This window comes from Heterocephalus glaber, unplaced genomic scaffold (assembly GCF_053883595.1).
Source record: "Heterocephalus glaber isolate CG9 unplaced genomic scaffold, H.glaber_assembly_v1.0 deba00001733, whole genome shotgun sequence".
Taxonomy (NCBI): Eukaryota; Metazoa; Chordata; class Mammalia; order Rodentia; family Bathyergidae; genus Heterocephalus; species Heterocephalus glaber.
The window spans coordinates 20,528,391-20,547,461 of NW_028258444.1; the positions used below are offsets into that span (position 1 = coordinate 20,528,391).

Consider the following 19,071-nt stretch of genomic DNA (forward strand, 5'->3'; position numbering starts at 1 on the left):
CTTCTCCCATGAGCACATCACCCTGTGACCCTGGGCTAAGGATATGGGGGGATGAAACCTTCAGGGCAAGAGGCAGATCCAGGCTTTGTGGGGCTTGAAGAAAACTCAAGTTTGGAGGTCCTCTGTAATAAAAATAATATAAATTTCTAGGGCCTTCCAGAGCCTTGGAAGCTCAGTTCAGTTCTATTTTCATTCTTAAAAGTATTTTAGGAGCATAGTAGGAACCTGAAAAGCATCTTGGTTAGGATCATAATAGTACCCTACTTGAAAGTCAGAGCCCCCCCAGTGCATGGAGGTCAATGGATACTGCTGGGAGCGTGTGCTCCCCAGCACCCGTGGGATGACAAAGAGTGGTGGACTTAGAAGGCAGCAGCTATTTTTTTATCCTTGTGTCCACTTTTTGTCACCGAGAATGTTTGTTCTTCCAGGAATGCCAAGAGATGCATGGAGAATTTGTAGGATCTGCTTGTGGCCATCACGGACCCTACACTCCCGATGTGCTCTTCTGGTCCTGTATTCTTTTCTTCACCACCTTCATCCTCTCAAGCACTTTAAAGACATTTAAGACAAGCCGCTATTTCCCAACCAGGGTAGGTAGCATGCTCATGCACCACTTTTGTGGCTGGGCTGTGATATAATAGAACTTGTGTTTACCCTCCATGGTGATTGTGGAGTAGATCAGCAGTATGAGAGCTCCAAGTGTCCTGATAAGCTATGGTATGACAATTTCCTCTAGTGTCTGGCACCCTGTTACACGCCTGTGGTGTGGAATGAGAATTCTTAAATTCTTTTTGACTTAAAAGTACCAGGTAAGCTTAAAACAGCAGTAATGTTTTCTGAAAGCTATTAAGTCTCACTTCTAGAGTGCTGTTAGTTTCATTTCCAGAATTTTGGGACACTAAGTGTGGAACAGCTGAAGCTAGGCTGTGTGTAAATTAGGATGATTGTCTTGGATACTTTAGGGAATCCCAAAGTTCAGGTCTCCTCCCAGGGATGGCTGTTGTGATAGCTTATGAATTCACTGGCCACACGGATGGCACCAGGCACCATGCCCCTGATTTGGTTTGCATCATGGAAGTCCCAACAACCTTTCTTTCATACAGATAGCTTTGTTTGTATCCATGAGCAAGGCTTCTGCCAGTTTTGTCAGGGCTTAATTAAAGGTGGAATGTAGAGTAGCTAAATCGGCCGTTGCTTTGAAAGGGAGCTCAACTCAGCAGGACATGGTTTTTCTGTAAGTTAACTTTTAGTCAGGCACATTTTTTTTTTGTGAATCAGGCACACTTGCAGAACAAAGTACATGAGTGAATGGGGGAATCAGTTGATATTTACTTATATACATACATACCTAAACCCATTCTTACACTTCATGATGCTGCATAGTAGTTAAGAGATATACATATTAAGTAAGTTCTGAGTTGTGGTTTACTATCTGAACAAAGAGTTAACAAATGGCTACTGAGTACTGACTAGTTGCTCAGGAGTGAGTGAGTGCCATGATAGATGCAAAAGCAGTTTAAAAGATGGCATCTGCCAGCAGATAGAGAGGGGGGACACATGAAACAATTGGGTGCCATACACAACAGTAGTAAGTAGTAGTTGGACCCCAACCTGGCATTCACAGGCAAGAAGAGCCACTGGGCCCCAAGATGGTCAAGATAGGGTTCAGATGGGGTGAATCTTCAGCACATTTATATAACATTCAGGGAAGAGCTAACAAGAGCATGGGGCAGGTGCTAGATACCTTAGGTGTCAAAGCAAAGTAAAGTGTGGTTAAGTTACTGGTGATGTTATTGATGCATGGCTAAGATATATTCTGCTCTGCCTGTGTTGGAAGTTCCTATTAAGGTAGGCACAGTCATTTGATAGAAACTGTATTTTATGAAAGCTACGCTAAGCTATAATACAGTATATTTTCTAAGAGCAGGTATTAAATTGGATGGCAGTCCACAATAAAATGGAAATAAGTGCTATCAAAAAAATAATAATAAAGCAGGAGAGAAGTCTAGGAAGTGCTGGGGTGGTAGGCAGTGGCCAGTTTTGAGTAGGGTCATCAGAGAAGATGTCATGGAAAAGGCAGTATATGAGTTAACCTGGTGGGGGTTAGTGGGCTATCCAAAAGGTCGCCTAGAGGAAAAGCATTGCAGGTAGAGGGATGAGCAAGTATGAAGACCCTGAAGTGAGAATGAGCCTGCCACGTTTAAAGAGCAGCAAGGAGGAACTTATGGCTTGAGCAGAGTAAGAAGAAAAGCATTAGGAGCTGTGCATGGAGAAAAGATGATGTCATTCGTGTGGGCCTCAAAGGCCAAGAGGGCATTGTGGTCTTTTAATTCCATGAAATGAGTCATTTGAAGATTTTGGTGGAAGTATGACATGATCTAGGTTACATTTTAAATTATTATTCTTGTGGCTACGTTTAAAGGAAACTGTGGAAAGCAAAGACAGAAGAATATTAGGAGCCACTAGAGTTGCCCCAGCAAGAGCTGCTAATGACTTTGCCCTGAGTAGGAACAGTGGAGGTGGTGAGGAGGCCCTAGATCCCGGATTTGGGGGATGAGGGGAAGTGGAGTTGATGCTACTGCTGAGGTTCTTGCCTAGCATTTTGGGCCAGAAGTAGAACCTGAACCTGGACCTAAATGCCCCAAGCAGAAATCTTCAGAGGTTGGGTTGGGTCACATTGGAGTTTGTCAGAGGGTTTATTCTCCCTCGTCTTAACTACACTTTATGGGCATTGACTTGGGTGTACTAATATATTCCTATTGTTTATAGTGCTTGTATTAGTTCAACTGTAAAGTGAAAGCATTTTCCTGAGAATTTTTAAAGCTTTTACTATATTAAATTCTTTTCTACCATATTTAACTTAACAAAACAGTGTTTTAATTCTTATTCCAGGTACGCTCCATGGTGAGTGACTTTGCAGTTTTCCTCACTATCTTCACAATGGTGATTATTGATTTTTTGATTGGAGTCCCATCACCAAAGCTTCAAGTTCCCAGTGTGTTCAAGGTAAATGGATCTCAGGATGCCTTTGTGTAGTTTCGTAGAATCTGATCCCAGGTTGATTTCAAGGCCTTTCTACATGCCAATTGCTAGATAAGTTTTGCAGTTCTCTAAGTATAAAACTTGTTTCTTATACCTGCTATTTAGAAAAGTAAACTCTTTAGGTCTGGCTGAGTTCAGATCAAAAAAGTCAGGGAACAGAAAAATGAAGGTTGTTTAATGAATGAAAAAAAAGATTATCATGAATACCACTTATAGTTAAAATTTAAAATACTGGAATATGCTTGTTTACATAAATATATATTGGATTCTGTGGAAATGTAGGTCTCCAGAACAAGTCTGGCTAACAGCACCTTCCCTGAGCAGTAGCTGTTTAAGGGCACTAGGAAGGATGGAAAGGGTAAAGGACCCAACCCCTCCTCTCAAGGGTCTTCTTGTGTAGAAGGAAAATGAACCTAAGAGGGACCTTGTCTGGAGTCTAGCTAGGACTCCTGCCAGAATAATCAGGATATCTCTCCAATCCTGTTCTGTCGTTTACTTGTATAATTATATGTAATTTACAGTATTTTTCAAAAAATACACACAATGTAAAAACAAATGATTAATACATGGGAACTCCAAGTCTATTTCAGTTTGGCAGTGCTGAAGAAACAGACAAGATAGAAAAACTGAGCTCAGATTCACAATCCCCACTGGGTAGAGAGGAGAGAAAACCTGAGTGTACTCAATGATTTCGGAAGAGTAATATAGAGTAGGAGAATAAGAGAGGATTGTGGGGAGAAGCAGACAGGAGAAAAGGGTAACTCATGCAGGCTCCCATTCATCGGTCGTTGGGTTCCTTTTGTCTTTCTTTATGAAAAGGCTTTTTTATTTGGTACCGGGGGTCGAACTCAGGTCCTTATGCTTACAAGGCAGGCGCAGTGGCCCTGAGCTAAATCCCCAGCCCTGAATGAAGAATGCTTATTAAAAATATCTTTTTCCATGTTATATAAAAATGTTTAATTTTGTTAAATTTATTGAAATACTATTAGTTAGAAATTTATGAGTTAACAAACACCCTCTTAAAACACCTCTGAGACTCTGGCATTCTCATCTTTGTGTGAGGAAGCACAATCAGCTTTCTCTCTAATACCTAGCTGAGGTCAGCCCTGCAGGGGAAATGGATTTTTTAAAATAGGGAATGTAGGAGCATTAAGTAGTCCTTGGAAAAGTTTCCTTATGGGTAGTCTTAAGATAGTCAGAAGTCACTAAATTTCTGGGCCATGTGGGAAGAAAGCCTCTGGGAGGTAGGAGAGAGATGAGAAAGGGAAATTGGAGAATGTCCAAGAAAATGTTGCTAATGGCTGGCTTCATTTTCAGGAAGCAGAGAGGAAGTTTTCTTCCTTCCATATTTCCCTTTCCTAGTAAGCCACATAGCCACCAGCTCCTAGGTCCCAAGCTAAAGCTAAGGCACTCACCCCTTTGTCTCTTCATATCCACAGAGATGGTTCCAGGACCCGTAGGGATGCAGGTGCTTCAGTCCATTAAATGTAATGGCAAATAAGCTATGCACATCCTCCTGTTTACTTCAAATCATCTCTAGATTATTTATAACACCTAATACAATGTGAATGCCATGTAAGTGGTTCTTATGTTGTAATGTTTAGGAATAATGGTAAGGAAAAAGTCTACATGTTTAGTGTAGATGCAGTTTTTCCCCAAATATATTTAGTCTGCAGCTGGTGAATCAAAAAATATAGAGCTCACAAATATGGAGGGCCACCTGTGCTATTACTATGGGCTACAATGTCATTAGGGTTTAATAGGTTTTTATGTTTTTCTGAGAACTTAACTACTACTTAAAACATTGTTATTAAGGAAACATAAATTCCGTAAGCTTTTAGGATCTAACCTATTCATAATTCAGGACTTACCAGTAATATTAAAGAGCCTTTGAACTTGAGAATCACAACTAATATGGAACTAAATACTCCAGATATAACAAATTTTGCTTTTTTGTTGAGTTTGGTTAATTCTGGGCCTATTTGTAGCCCTGGCTTTTTTTTAAATGGACCTTTGATTTATGACACAGTATATTATGAGAGTCCAAATTGGAAATCCACAATGGGGGAGATCCCTATGTCACATACACAATCAATTCTACATGACATCCTTCTTATGCAGGAAAAACTAAAGATTACAGAATACTCTTATGACCACATCATACAGATTTCTTAAACAAGGGGGAAACAAAAGCATTAACTCTAGAAGGCAAAAATAAGGAAAGTTGAGTAGGGCAAGATAGCACATGTCTGTGATCCTTGCTAGTCCAGAGACTCAGGCAGGATGAGGGAATTCCAAAGTCAAAGCCAGTCTGGGCAGTTTAGTGCTGCCTTGTTTCAAAATGAAAAAGAGCCTATTGTGGTGGTGCAGGCCTGTAATCCCACCACTCTGGGAAGTAAGGCAGAAGGATCGCAAGTTTGAGCAGCCTAAGCAATTTAGCAGGACTAGCAAGACCCAATATCAAAATAAAAAATAAAAAAAGGAGTCAGATGAGGTGGCACACACCTATAATCACAGCATAGAGGGAGGCCAAGGCAGGAGGATCATGAGTTGAAGCCCAGCCTGGGCTGCACAGGAATGCCTCAAAACACAAACAAAAGCCACATCCATGAGCATCACTAGTCCTACAAATTCACAAAAATGCTCCTATGGGACCCAAATGAGGAGTTGGGGATGTGTCTGGTTGAGGGTACATTCCCAAGGTGGAAGGACCCAGCATGAGGCTCCATTGCCCTGGGGCACAGGTCCCCCCTGCAGACTCAGCATAGTCTTGGGCCTGATGTGTCCTGGTCCCCAGAGGTGGCCCCCTCCTGGAACCTGGAGGTTATGGTGGAGACAGAGTCTCTAAAAGGCATCCAGGACTGTGTGGAGCTTGGGGAGGCCCTAGTGGGGCTGGGGTAGGAGTGCAGCCCCAGGGATCCCCCAGGCCCAAGGCATTGCCGCCAGCAAGATCCCCATTGCCCTTGAGCCAGGGATTCTCATGCAGGCCAGGAGCTGGGCAGGTGTGGAGGCTCAAGGAGAGAAAGAAGTGGGTGAGCTCAATGGAGACCACAGGCCATGTAGGTCCTGTAACCGCTGCACCCACATGATGAGCTTCAACCAAGGGCAGGGGGCCTGGTACCTCCTGAACCACACCTGCACTTGGTACTCCTTCAGATTCAGCCTGGCTGCCAGGGCCACCTAGGTCTCAAGGGAGGGATATCTGTCTATCTTGAAATGTTTTTCCAGCTTTTGATGCTGTTTCTTCCTGTAGATCTTGACAATGGGACCTGTACATTGGGAGATGGTGATTGAGATCAATGGGCCCCTCTCATCTCCTTGGAGCTAGCTTTGAATAAATCCTTTTCCATTTTTACCAAAATATATGGCCTCCATTGATTTGGTCAGTGGCAAGCAAACGAACCTGAGCATATGAGCCCAGGAAATCACCTGCTTGCTACATCTTGGCGCCTGCTCTGCCCCTGCACCTCCCTCCCTGGCCCTTTATCCTCTAACACCACCTGCCAAAAATGATGACCTCGTCTTCCCCACAGTACCCTGGGGTTAGGAGCTGAGGATCTTGGAAAGTTTATTATGTCATAGCTACTATAAGCTTTATGAACAATTGTTTTATAGAAGCATTGGAGGGGTTCCTCAGTCAAAAAGTCCAAGTTTAGCCATCTTGGGCTCTTCTCAAGCCTCTAGATCCCTGTTGCACTGCTAATGGGGGAGGACCTGTAGAATGATCCAACTTAAGCCCAAGAGAGTCATGCAGCTGACTTCATTTTATCTTTACTTGTGCTATGGACACATTATATGGCTTCTGGAGAGGAGCAGTGAAGATGATAGTCTAAGTCAGAGGTAGCAAACCTATGGCATGTGTGCCTCAGTGGGCTGTTTGTATCATTGAAAGCTCTAAAAAGTTCACCATCACTGGTCTAAGTTATTTATATTTATCTTTGGAAGTCATTAATTTTTTTAGAACAGATTTAGTTGTTAATTATAGTTTACTTGGGCTAATGTTGAAATAAGTTGCTTTCTTTGTCCACAGGGGTTTGGATAGTAAGTGGGAGGAAGTGTAGGATTAATAAATATTCCATAGCAAGGTGATGATTGAGGATTGACTATTTCAAAGAGGATTTGGCAAAAGGTCATAGATTTCCCAAGGAGTTGCTGTATTTCATGTCTTTTTTTCTTTTTTGTCTTTTTTAAAGGATTCTCATTCAAATGAAAATAAAAAGAAGTGTATAATTGTGATTCACTTTGATCTGTTTTGCCCTAATGACTATAGTTAACTTAAAATAGAGAAATAGTGTCTCATTTTTTTCCCATTAGCCAACAAGGGATGATCGAGGGTGGATTATCAATCCCATTGGCCCCAACCCCTGGTGGACTGTGATAGCTGCGATTATCCCAGCTCTTCTCTGCACTATATTGATATTCATGGACCAGCAGATCACAGCAGTCATCATTAACAGGAAAGAGCATAAACTCAAGGTAACAAGAAGTTGTGACTTAGAAGAATGCTGTGGCAGCCTGTCACATTTTTATTTTAGGATAAGCCCATGTACACCAGGAACTGTAGAACCTGGATAAAAAGTCTTCGAAGAGGCTCATAAAGGGTTTTCATTCTCTACCCACTTAAATAACAAAAGATTGTTTTGGAGATGAAACTAGAGTGGAGCATAGTGGTGTGATGTGAAAGAAGCTTGAACTCCATTCCTCCTCTCTTAAACCTCTGGGGGAAGATGGCGGGCAGAGTTCTTGATGGCCCTCAGCTACATGCTGTGAGTCCACAACTATATAACTTGTCTTCCTGAGGTTTGGGTCAGGACTTGGGCAACTGCATTCTCCTTGGGCAGGTATTCTCCCTTTGGTGTCAATTACAAGGGTTTTCCAGACTAAACTTTGAACTACAGGGTTACTAGGTACTGGAGTTAGTTCTAGTGCATGAACTAGTGAGGTGCCACAGGCCTTCTGTCTCTATTCTTTCCTTACTTAGACTAGGTAACATCAGATCTGGTAAGGATCTGAGGTGTGTTGTAGTAATTCAAGAACATTCATCTCCAACTCCTATAGTGTTTACTAATACAGATGTAGGTTGGTCTCTAGTTACTTTTTCAGAGAGTAATGGATCTTTGAATGTGTGAAACTCAGAGAACCTGGAGGCACTTGGATAAAGAATGGGTATTGGCAAACAGGACAGGCTAAGATTTCCCTTTTTCTTCTCTGTTTCTTCCTAAGCAGGAGAGATTGCAAGACTCCTCTGGCATCCCTGAACCCTTTCTTGTTTTGGCCCAGAGGCCCTTAGCTCCCTGTTATATACAGCAGTATAGCCAGCCCGCTGATGGTAACAGGTACTCTTTTTCTCCACAGAAAGGCTGTGGCTATCACCTGGATCTGCTGATGGTGGCCATCATGCTGGGTGTCTGCTCCATCATGGGCCTGCCCTGGTTTGTGGCTGCAACTGTTTTGTCTATCACACATGTGAACAGTCTCAAGCTAGAATCTGAGTGCTCTGCTCCTGGGGAACAGCCCAAGTTTTTGGGCATCCGAGAGCAGAGAGTGACAGGCCTTATGATCTTTGTGCTGATGGGCTGTTCAGTCTTCATGACAGCCATCTTAAAGGTAAATTATTCATTCACTTGTTAGACAAATATTGAGTGCCTTTGTGCCAGGAATCCTGCTAAGTGTTCGGAATACAGCAGCACACCAAACAGATACATACGTAACTTCCTGTCCTGGAAGAGCTTATTCCAGTGGGAGTAAGACAGATAACATCTATGTAGTTAGGAAAATTAGTTAAGAAAACCAGTACCAAAAAACCCCCAAACAAACAAAAAAAGAAAACAAGCATGATAATTACGGAATGTAATAAGTGATGTAAAGGAGATCTATATTATTCTTTGCTGCTATAGAGAACTAAGGGGTTCTATTTAGGGTCAGAGAAGATGGTATTTAAGATAAGATGGAGCCAACTTCCATCATGAGTGATGGAAGATGGCATGAAGGAAGAGGAGAAAAATGGTCAAGCCTGACCCTGAAGCAGGAAAGAGTGATATATGCTTTAGAAAATATCAGGGCCATGTGGCTCCAAGGTGCTGAGTAAGGCAGAGGTCAGTGAGATGAGACTGAAGGGGGCGGGACCAGACTGGTGAGGGCCTTGCTGGTGCTGGTAAAGCTTACCTTTGGGGGGTTTGAACAGGGAAGGGACATTATTTGGCCAGTACAGTATTTTTAAAAGATTACTCCAACAGCTGTCTAGAGAACAAGTGTTTATATTATTTATTTATTCATTTTTCTGTACGGGGGATCGAACTCAGGACCTTGCACTTGCAAGGCAGGTGTGGCACCACTGAGCTCAATCCCTGGCCCAAGAGAACAAGTGTTTAGAATGGAAGAAGAATAGAAGCAGAGATCAGAGAGGGAATTATAGATAACAGATGATGATGGCTTGGATGAGAAAGTTAGTAGCAGGGACAGGTAAAAAGGCCTGGCTTCTGTATATCTTAGAGGCAGATCTAAAGGTCTTGCCAGCTGAGGTGGATATGGAATGGGGTAAGGAAAAACCAAAGATGCCCGTTACATTTCTGACTTGGGCATCTGGTGAAGAGTAATAACATATCTTAAAATGATGTAGACTACATTTTGATTTTGTGGAGAACAGGATGGTGGTTAGCATTTGAATGAGAAGTCTACAGTCATCTGAGTGAAGAGACTAGAGGAGGGTTCTGGACTAGTAATATAAGTATATAAAATATTGAAAGCTGGGCGAGTAGATGAGCTCACTTGGGAGAAGGGTAGATACAAGAGAAGAGGGGCTGGGCATAGTGGCACATGCCTGTAATCCCAGCACTTGGGAGGCTGAGGCAGCTGTGAGTTCAAGGCCAGCCTGAGATACATAGTGAGTTCAAGGCCAGCTTCAATTACATAGCATGACCCTGTCTAAAAAAACTGAAAAAGAGAGGGGGGAGGAAAAAGAGAAGAGAAGACAAGACAAGACAAGAGGGTCCAGAGAGGAGTGGACTTAGAAGTTGAGTTGAGGAAAAGACAGCAGCAGAGCCCAGAAGAGCTGCCAGAGAGTTTGGAGGGAAACTGGGAAGGTATGATGACAGACCAAGTGAGGGTAGTGTTTCAAGAAGGACAGATTGGTTGGCTAGAAGGTGTCTAGAAAAATGATGACTTAATCAAGGCTTTTGGATTGTGTCTGTCTGTCTACTCATCTCCAGGGAGGAGGAAGAGCCAGACAGTGGGGAGATGTGAGACCTATGATTTAACTTAACATGTAATCATTTCATTTCAAAACAAAATGATTTTTATCATTGTTAGCTTCTACTTCTAAGTTATTATGTAAAGGCAGCAAAAACTAATGCAATGTTTATGAAACTCTTGTGACTTATTTCATTCTCAGAGATTTGAAAGTTCATATTGTGTTGAACATGCCATGATATCAAATTTTATGTCTGGTCTTTCTGCCTTCTGTCTACAGTTTATCCCAATGCCAGTACTCTATGGAGTTTTCCTCTATATGGGAGTTTCTTCACTGCAGGGAATCCAGGTATGGTACACTAGAGCCAGGGAGGTGTCTTCTCATTGTGAGTTCACCTATCCTGACCATGGAGGGACAGCTCTCTAAGAAAAGCCACCACAGCCAATTCTTTTTTTTTTTTTTTTTTTTGGTATCGGACATCGAACTCAGATCCTTGCGCTGGCGAAGCAAGCAGCAGAACCACCGAGCTAAATCCCCGGCCCAAGCCAATTCTTGAGAAACTATTTCCTAGTCTTGTTGGTTGGGCTATTTTAGAAATTTCTATAGACATAGGGCAAGCTACAATTATGTTGGCCTGAAAGTACAGAGACTTCCAGAATGGCCTGGCTTGATGTCATTGTTCTAGTCATTCATTACTTATTCAAAAATTATTTGGCATGTATTAGACACTAGGTTCTTTGCCAAATGCTGGTAAACCTGGATCTGAAAGGTTGGTCAAAAATCATACTGTCTTCCACACATGGGTAGCTCAAGGTTCAGCACCAAGCTAATGTATGAGAGAAAGGAGTTTAACTTTGGGGTGCCTTACTGAAAAGAATGGGGAGTAATGGGAGTTCACAGGCAAGCAGATATCACTTTCTGTTACATTCTGCCTCTTCCTGTCAATCAATTCATTCCTCAGTGTCCTTTCAACAGAGAAAATCAGAAACCATCGTCAATAACTTCGGTAGCCTAGATGATATAATAAACACTTCTTCTGTTGGTGACTAATTCTTGTTTGTATGGAATATCCACTGGTCATTCTTATATACTATGGTCTGATGTGACATTGCACAGGTTACTGTATTTAATTTCTGGGTCTCTCTTCTCCTTTTTGTAATTAAGGATGATCATAGTTTCTATATTCTATGTTATAATGTTTCACTTTATCTTTTCACTGTAATCAATAAATAGCTCCAGATCTCTTAAAGAACAATTTAAAACATTGGATTTGACAGTAAACAGAATATGCAATTGGCTTATTTTGTTTGCCACTTTCCTTGAGAAGAAGTTCTCTCAGGAGCTGCAGTGTGGGATAGGTGAAAGAAATTTGAATCAGAATTAGAAAAGATAGCTTCAGATCTTGACTGACATTTATGTTCTCACTGAGACTCAGTTCCCATTCCTGCCCAGTGAAAATAGTGTTAACTACTTTTCAGCAAGAGATGTAAGAAAGATGAATGGGCTTAACAAGGCTTCTGACTCAGAGAGGCCTCCTGAAAATAAATGTTGTGTCCTTCCTTTCAGTTCTTTGATCGTCTGAAGCTTTTTGGGATGCCTGCAAAGCACCAGCCAGATTTTATCTACCTGCGGCATGTGCCTCTGCGCAAAGTGCACCTCTTCACCCTTATCCAGCTCACCTGCCTCGTCCTGCTTTGGGGCATCAAGGCCTCTCCAGCTGCCATTGTTTTCCCAATGATGGTGAGGTGTTTTTTTAAAAATACAAATTATTATTGTTATTTTTAAAATTGTGGTAGAATAGGGCTGGGGATTTAGCTCAGTGGTTCTACCGCCTGCCTTGCAAGCACAAGGTCCCAAGTTCAATTCCCCATACCAAAAAGTAAAAAAGAGTGGTAGATTGCATATAACATAAAATTTTCCATTTTAACAAATCCCTTAAAGATGAATTAAAAACATTGGAGTGTATTAATTGTACAGTTCAGTGACATTAAGTACATTCATGTTGTTGTAGTACCATTACCACCACCCATCTGCAGAACATTTTTTATCTTGAAAAATAGAAACTCTGCACCCATTAAAACCATAACTTCCTACTCTCTTCTTGCCAATCCCTGAGAAACCACCGTTCCACCTTCTTCCACCTTCTGTCTCTTTTATTATACTGGGTACCTTATGTAAATGGAACTGTACAATATTTGTCCTTTTCTGGCTGGCTTATTTCACTTAGCATAGTATCGTCAAGGTTTATCCTTATTGTAGGATTATCCTTGTGCTTTTTAAGGTTGAACAATATTTCCGTGTAGGTGTAGACCACATTTGTTTTCCATTATCTGTTGATGAGTGGGTACTGGGTCACTTCCACATTCTGGCTATTGTGAATAATGCTGTTGTGACCATGGGTGCACCCATGTGTGTCCTTCAATCAGTTCTCTGGGGACTACAACCAGGAATGGAATTGCTGGATCATACGATAATTTTGTTTTAGATTTTTTCCTCTAATTCTCTAGAGAATTAGATAGGATTATCTTTTATTTCAGAACACATGTAAGACTCTGTATTTATCTGTTATATTCAGGGATTAAGTGTGTAGTTAAAGAAACAGTAAATTCCTGGGAACTCCTGGGAGAGATTCTATCAGTTTGGATTTATTTGGAAAATAGTCATTAAAATTAGAGAGAAATATGGTTAAATTTGATAAGCCTGATTTGCCCCATTCCTTGTCCAGCTACCAGATGTAGCTGATGAACACTAATCTACCCAGGCAAGTTGTTCTAGATTGTTATAGGTTCTCTTTGCCTACAGTACTGCTCTGCCATAAAGAAGGACAAATTTTTAGGAAGATGGATGCACCTTGAGACCATATGTTAAGTGAAATAAATCACATAGCTTAAATATCACATGGTTTCTCTTATATGAGAAACCCAAAATATAGATAAATTAAAGAGAAAAATAAAAGATAGACAATAGGAAACCGAAAGATAGACCTTTCTCAAATGGAAAAGGGGCCAAGAGATGGAGGGATGAGGAAGAAGGGGAGAAAAAGGGGATTAAAAAAAAGAACAAAGATGTGTTATATACATGTACCAACTGCCCACAATGAATGTAGTCATTATATACTACAAACATGTACTTATAAAAATTTAAAACAATTTTAAAGGCCCTCATGGGGAAAAAGTGGAGCAGCAGCTGAGATACCCTGGACCTACTTCTACTGGAAAAATTGCCATGAGATTCTTAGCCAGAGCATTGCTCTCTCTGGGCTTCAGTTTCCTTCCCTATCAAATGAGTGTCAGGCTAGGCCAGAAAGTAGAATCAAAATCCCCTACAGGTTCACAGTGCAGACGTAAAGCAAGAATTTGAGGGGAGGGTACAGGCATAGGATCAGAGGGAGAGTCCTCCGAGCTTCTGTCATTCCAGTGTGAGGCATGCTTACTGGGTATGGCTGGCCCACTATGCCCATGCTCCTGCAGGGGCTCTCCACCCCCTGTATCCCTTCCTGCTGACCCCCTCCAGGGAAGGCAGCTGTTGGGCTATCTACAGATGATGAGCTTTTGTTCTCAGTGAGGGAATTAAATTAGTTGCTCTCTGATTTGTAGAGTTGTTATGGTGACCGTTGTATACTCTGTGCAAAATACCTCAGTATCTAGCACAAAGAGAGTGCTCAATAAATGGCAACTGTTAGGACTATTATGAGTTTGATATTGCTGGAAAAGTCCTAGTCATCTGTGAAAAATAAGACTTGGATTTTAATTCCAGGAAGGAAATTAGTTCCTGTAACTCACTTTCTTTCTTTTCTTTTCTTTTTTTTTAGGTTTTGGCCTTGGTCTTTGTCAGGAAAGTCATGGATCTCTGTTTCTCTAAGCGAGAGCTGAGCTGGTTAGATGATCTCATGCCTGAAAGCAAAAAGAAGAAGTTGGATGATGCCAAAAAGAAGGCCAAGGAGGAAGAGGTCATAGTCCTTGTAGTAATTCTGTACTTTGGGGCCTCAAATTACAAAACATAGGAAGGGCCACATGAAAGGTCAGCATGTCTGGAATCCCAAGTTATATTTAGGACCTGGGAAGATTATCCCAAGATATTCTCAGCTGAGAATGCATTGAGGTTCTTTAATGGGTTTTTTGTTTTGTTTTGACTTTTTGAAACAGAATCTCACTATGTGGTTCAGGCTGGCCTTGAACTCATGGTGAGCCTCCTGCCTCAGCCTCCTGACTGCTGGGATACAGGTGTGCAGCATCATGCTTAACATATTGAGAGTTCTTGCTTCTGTTTGCCTTTCATGTTTGGATTTCTTAATCAGTAGTATTCCTCTTTGTTTTCTAATGTGTATTCGCTGGGCTCATGCCTAGAATATGAATATAGTATCTGTTCTCATCAGATCCAATGGCTCAAGTTATTCTAAAACGTCTAATTTGACAAGTATATAAAACCCCATTATTTTCTGTGTTTTATACTTATTGGCAGTTGATGCTATTTGGCAAGGTGCAAAGATAACTTGCATAGGACTTTCTCTCCTTCATTTCCCTCAGCACTTGGCACACTGTCATCTACAAAAGGGACCTCAATAAATGGTCTACATGTGCAAGAAAAGGATGTGTAGCAAAATGAAAATACTAGACCAAGAAGTGAATGTGCTAGGAAGTGTTTCCAAATATAGTGAGTTCCCAAATAGTGTCCTTTGAAATACATTGCAAAATACATTTTTCTAATATCTGAATTATAAAAATCTTACATTATTAAGTAATTTTTAACAATTTTAAATACGAAAGCAAAGAAAGAAAACTTCGAAGCTGGGAGTTGAAACCAGGGCTTCCTGCAGGCTAGCCAAGCACTCTACCACTGAAGTACATCCCCAGCCAAAAAGAAGGCTCTAAGGGGAATATTAATAGAATTTGCTACATCAAATGTGAAACTTTCAGGTATCTGAAGCTTTACAAAATTTTTAAATGTCATTGAGATGTGCTAATATCCTTACTATTCAAATAATTCCTTCAAATTAAGAATAATGGAATGAAAATGAGCAAGGGACATAGATAATTTACAAAAGAAAAAGTACAGATTGCTGATTACTTTATGACAAAAAGCTCATTTAACCAACAAAGAAATGGAAATTGAAGTAAGGAGAGCACATTTTTCATTTATCAAATTGGCAAGGTTTTTCGAAAGAAAAAGAACTAGTGTTGGTAACACTGTAGTTGAAATTCTCATACACTAAAAGTGATAGTATAAATTGGATAAATTTTAATCTCTTTAATAGCAAGTTTATAGTAGATTCTTAAAAATGTATGTGCCCAAGCCAGGTACAGTGACATGCACCTGTAGCTGCAGGACTCAGGAAGCAGAGGCAAGAGGATCATTTGAGCCCAGGTGTTCGAGACAACTTGGGCAACATAGTGAAACCCTGTCTTAAAAAAATGTGTATGCCCTTTGGCCTGCAATTCTAATTTTTAAATTTGTTCTAAGGATGTATAAGAAACAGAGACAAAAAATTTTAGTTATGTTTATATAAAACAACTGCAAAGAAGGAAAATTAGAGTAAATGTGTGACAATTGAATATTGGGCAACCGTTTTAAAATCCAGTTTTAAAGAACGCTTAATAATAGATGAACATGTTTATGATTATTTTATGTTAGAATACAAAATGAAACATAAAGTAAGAATCTCTCTGTTTTACTTAAAACAATACACACAAAAAGTTAGAAAAAGATTGGAAGAAAATAGACCAAATGTTTATTGTGGTACTGTGTGATGAGTATAATTTTTTTTAAAAAATCAATTTATTTTCTTCCTTCTTTCCTCAAATATTTCCTGAATGCTTACTCTGTTCTCACTTTCTAAACCCAGTGGTTTACAAGACAGAGTCTCTGACCTCTTGGAGCTTACATTCTCATGGGAGACACCATTTGTTTTATTGCTTATGTGTTATAATTTTATGTAGAAACATAATTATATCTGTATAATTATACATTTTTCACATATATATGTAAAATTTTAGGTAATGATATATTTTAAGAAGAGTGTAAAGGGTGAAGGAGTTACTTTATTTAGGGTGATTACAGATGATTCTTCTAGGGAGACATCTGAGCAGAGCCCTGAATCCCTGAATAAAGTGAGAGGCACTTCATGAGAATATCTGTAAGAGCATTCTAAGTGAAGGGAACAGGAAATGCTAAGGTCTTGAAGTATGAATGGGCTCGGTGTGCTTCAAGGACACCAAGAAAGCCAGTTAGGCTGGAAGGAAGAGAGTGACAGCCTGGAGACTAGTAAAGCGACTGTGGCACCAGTTCAGGAAAGAAGTGATGGTGTCTTAGGCTAAGGTAGAGGTGGTGAAAGTGGCTGAATTTGGGACTTATTGTGAAGATGAAGCCAACAGGTTTTGCTAGTGACTGGTGGGCATAGATAAAAGAGAAGAATCAAGAACAACTCTATATGCTGTTTATAAAGATGAGGAGGACCAAGAAATAGCAGATTTGAGAGAAAAATCAAGAAATCTCTTTGGATGCTAAGTTCAAGGTGGCTGGTAGACATTGTACTCCTTATTTTCCAAAATTTCTGAAATAAACATGTATTTGTTAATACATGTGTGTTACTTTATGCAATTATGTTAAAGGCCAAATGAAATAAAGCTAGAGATTTGACTCCAAAATTTCAGTATCTCAGCATCCACCATTTATGTTCATTTATGGTCTCTTCATATCCTTAACATGGTTTTCATACAAGAGTCATAATTATATATTTTTGGCATATATCTGTGTATATCTATATAAATAGATACATACTGATACTCTGATTTTCCCCCTCAACTTGATTTCATAAGACTTTCATGTTTCTGTGTTTTTACATAATACATTTATTATTTTAATAAACACACAATATTCTATAGTATTACAGTAATAATTTAAGTACTCTTCCCTTAGTAAAGTGTTTAGCTCTTTTACATTTTATTATTATATTACTTTAAACACATTTATATATGTTTTTGCTGTAATTATTTCATTTAAGGTAGTGGTATTATTTTCAAGAAAATACTTTGTTATGGAACATTGTAAATATATACAAAAGGAGAAAGAAAAGTCAATGTTCGTATTTCCCCAATTGCCTTATTATTGTTTTTTTGTTTTGTTTTGTTTTTGGTACTGGGGATTGAACTCAGGACCTTGCGCTGTGAGGCAGGCAGCAGCACCACTGAACTAAATCTCTGGCCCTATTATGTTTTTTAACAACTTATTTTAATTGGTATCTAAAGAAAGTCTGCATATTGCAGTTGGTTAATATATTGTTAACATTTCTTTAGGGGTTCCCTTTCCATTTTTTTTTCCTTTTCTCAGAAGAAAGAAATAAGATTTTTTACCTATGTGGTCCCTACCACGTGGATTTTTCTAAATATCTTCCTTGGTGTCATCTAACGTGTTCTGTTCCCTGTATTTCTGGTAAATTGGTCACTGAATGTAGAGGTTTACTCAGATTTAGGTTCTTTTTAATTTTTTTCAATAATATTCTGTGTGTGCAAATATGTCTCTCTTTTTGTGATGAGTTAAACCTATGAAATAACATAATTATACTCTTATAGTAAATAAGAGAAAATTAGGTAGAAATTGTGGTGGTAGATGAGTGGGCTGGTGAAGACTCATGATCTTGTTTGGTCCAAGATAAAATAATGTCTTCTTTTCTTCCAGGAGGTTGAGAAAATGTTAGAAATGGGGGGAGACAAGTTCCCCTTAGAAAGCAGAAAGTTACTAAGTAGTCCTGGAAAAAACAACAGTTTCAGGTAAATCTCCCAAAACAGCAAGTTTATTTTTGGGGTGTTCTCTAAATGTTCTGGCCTTGTGGTTGGGGGTGTTGCCAAAAATATAGCTGCTGGTATAAAGACCTAACCATTCAGTCTTCTTGTTCCATTTCACTGTGGACTGAAGGCCTACTCTGTGCCTTGCACTCCGCCAGATACTGGGAGTCACAGGAGAAGAAAGATAGAAGAGCCGGTATCCTGAATGTCTTCCTCTGTGCCAGGGACGTGCAAAACGTTTCCATCAGTCTTTACAACCATTTTCTGAGATCAATCTCCTTATCTACCTTTGTACAAGTGAGGAAACTGAGGCTTACAGGGCTTTAAATAATTTGCCCTTGGTTATGATGCTAAGCATAAAGATTAAGATTCAAACCCAGGTCTGTGTGTTCTTTTTGCCTTTTTTTTTTGCCACTTCCAAAAATAAATAGGATAAATAGGATGTGGTCTTTATTTCCAAAGAGTTTTCAGCCTTATGGTCATGAAATGCCCACTCTTGGGCCTTCCTTTGGAGATAAGCAAAGACAGCCCATTCTACCCTGGCTCATGGGATCTGTAATTCAAGGAGCCCAGGAGGAATTGAACTGGGATTACAAAAATGCATTCCTTCTGCCAATCAGATAGCCCCTTTCTTTCTTCCTTTCTTTCTTTTTCTTTCTTTCTTTCTTTTTTTTTTTTTTTTTTGTACCAGGAATCAAACTCAGGACCTTGCACTTGCCAGGCAGGCACATTGCCACTGAGCTAAATCCTTGGCCCTAATTAGCCCCTTTCTTTACTAAACCTTTTTTTTGGGGGGGGGTACCAGGGATCGAACTCAGGACTTTGCGCTTACAAGGCAGGTGCGGTGCCGCTGAGCTAAATCCCCGGCCCTACCAAACCTATTGATCACCACAAGAAACCTAATCCATATGTGGTTTCACACATGGCATTTTGTTTCCATTTTGGAAGAGGAACACATGGGTGGAAGGAGCCTGCAGGTCAAAAGAGGTGCAGAGCATCTAGGTCATCTGGATCCTAGGAAACCAACTGACCAGTTGGCTGGTTTATACTGTGGGTAGA

The 19,071-nt window shown here is 40.2% G+C and overlaps 1 protein-coding gene across 5 annotated transcripts in view; it reads left to right on the forward strand.

Moving 5' to 3' along the window:
- The window catches only part of Slc4a8 (solute carrier family 4 member 8), a 106,073-nt gene that overhangs the window by 61,879 nt on the left and 25,123 nt on the right, over nt 1-19,071 (forward strand). For all 5 annotated transcript variants that reach the window (XR_002388888.2, XR_015446966.1, XR_015446967.1 and 2 more), the window contains exons 16-23: nt 429-590; nt 2,893-3,006; nt 7,357-7,518; nt 8,398-8,649; nt 10,511-10,579; nt 11,798-11,971; nt 14,043-14,180; nt 17,906-17,997. Coding sequence is in view for 2 of the 5 variants with exons in the window: in XM_021243063.2 (XP_021098722.1) it covers nt 429-590; nt 2,893-3,006; nt 7,357-7,518; nt 8,398-8,649; nt 10,511-10,579; nt 11,798-11,971; nt 14,043-14,180; nt 17,906-17,997 (1,163 nt within the window). In the remaining 3 variants the exon portion in view is untranslated. The remainder of the gene's footprint in view (nt 1-428; nt 591-2,892; nt 3,007-7,356; nt 7,519-8,397; nt 8,650-10,510; nt 10,580-11,797; nt 11,972-14,042; nt 14,181-17,905; nt 17,998-19,071) is intronic.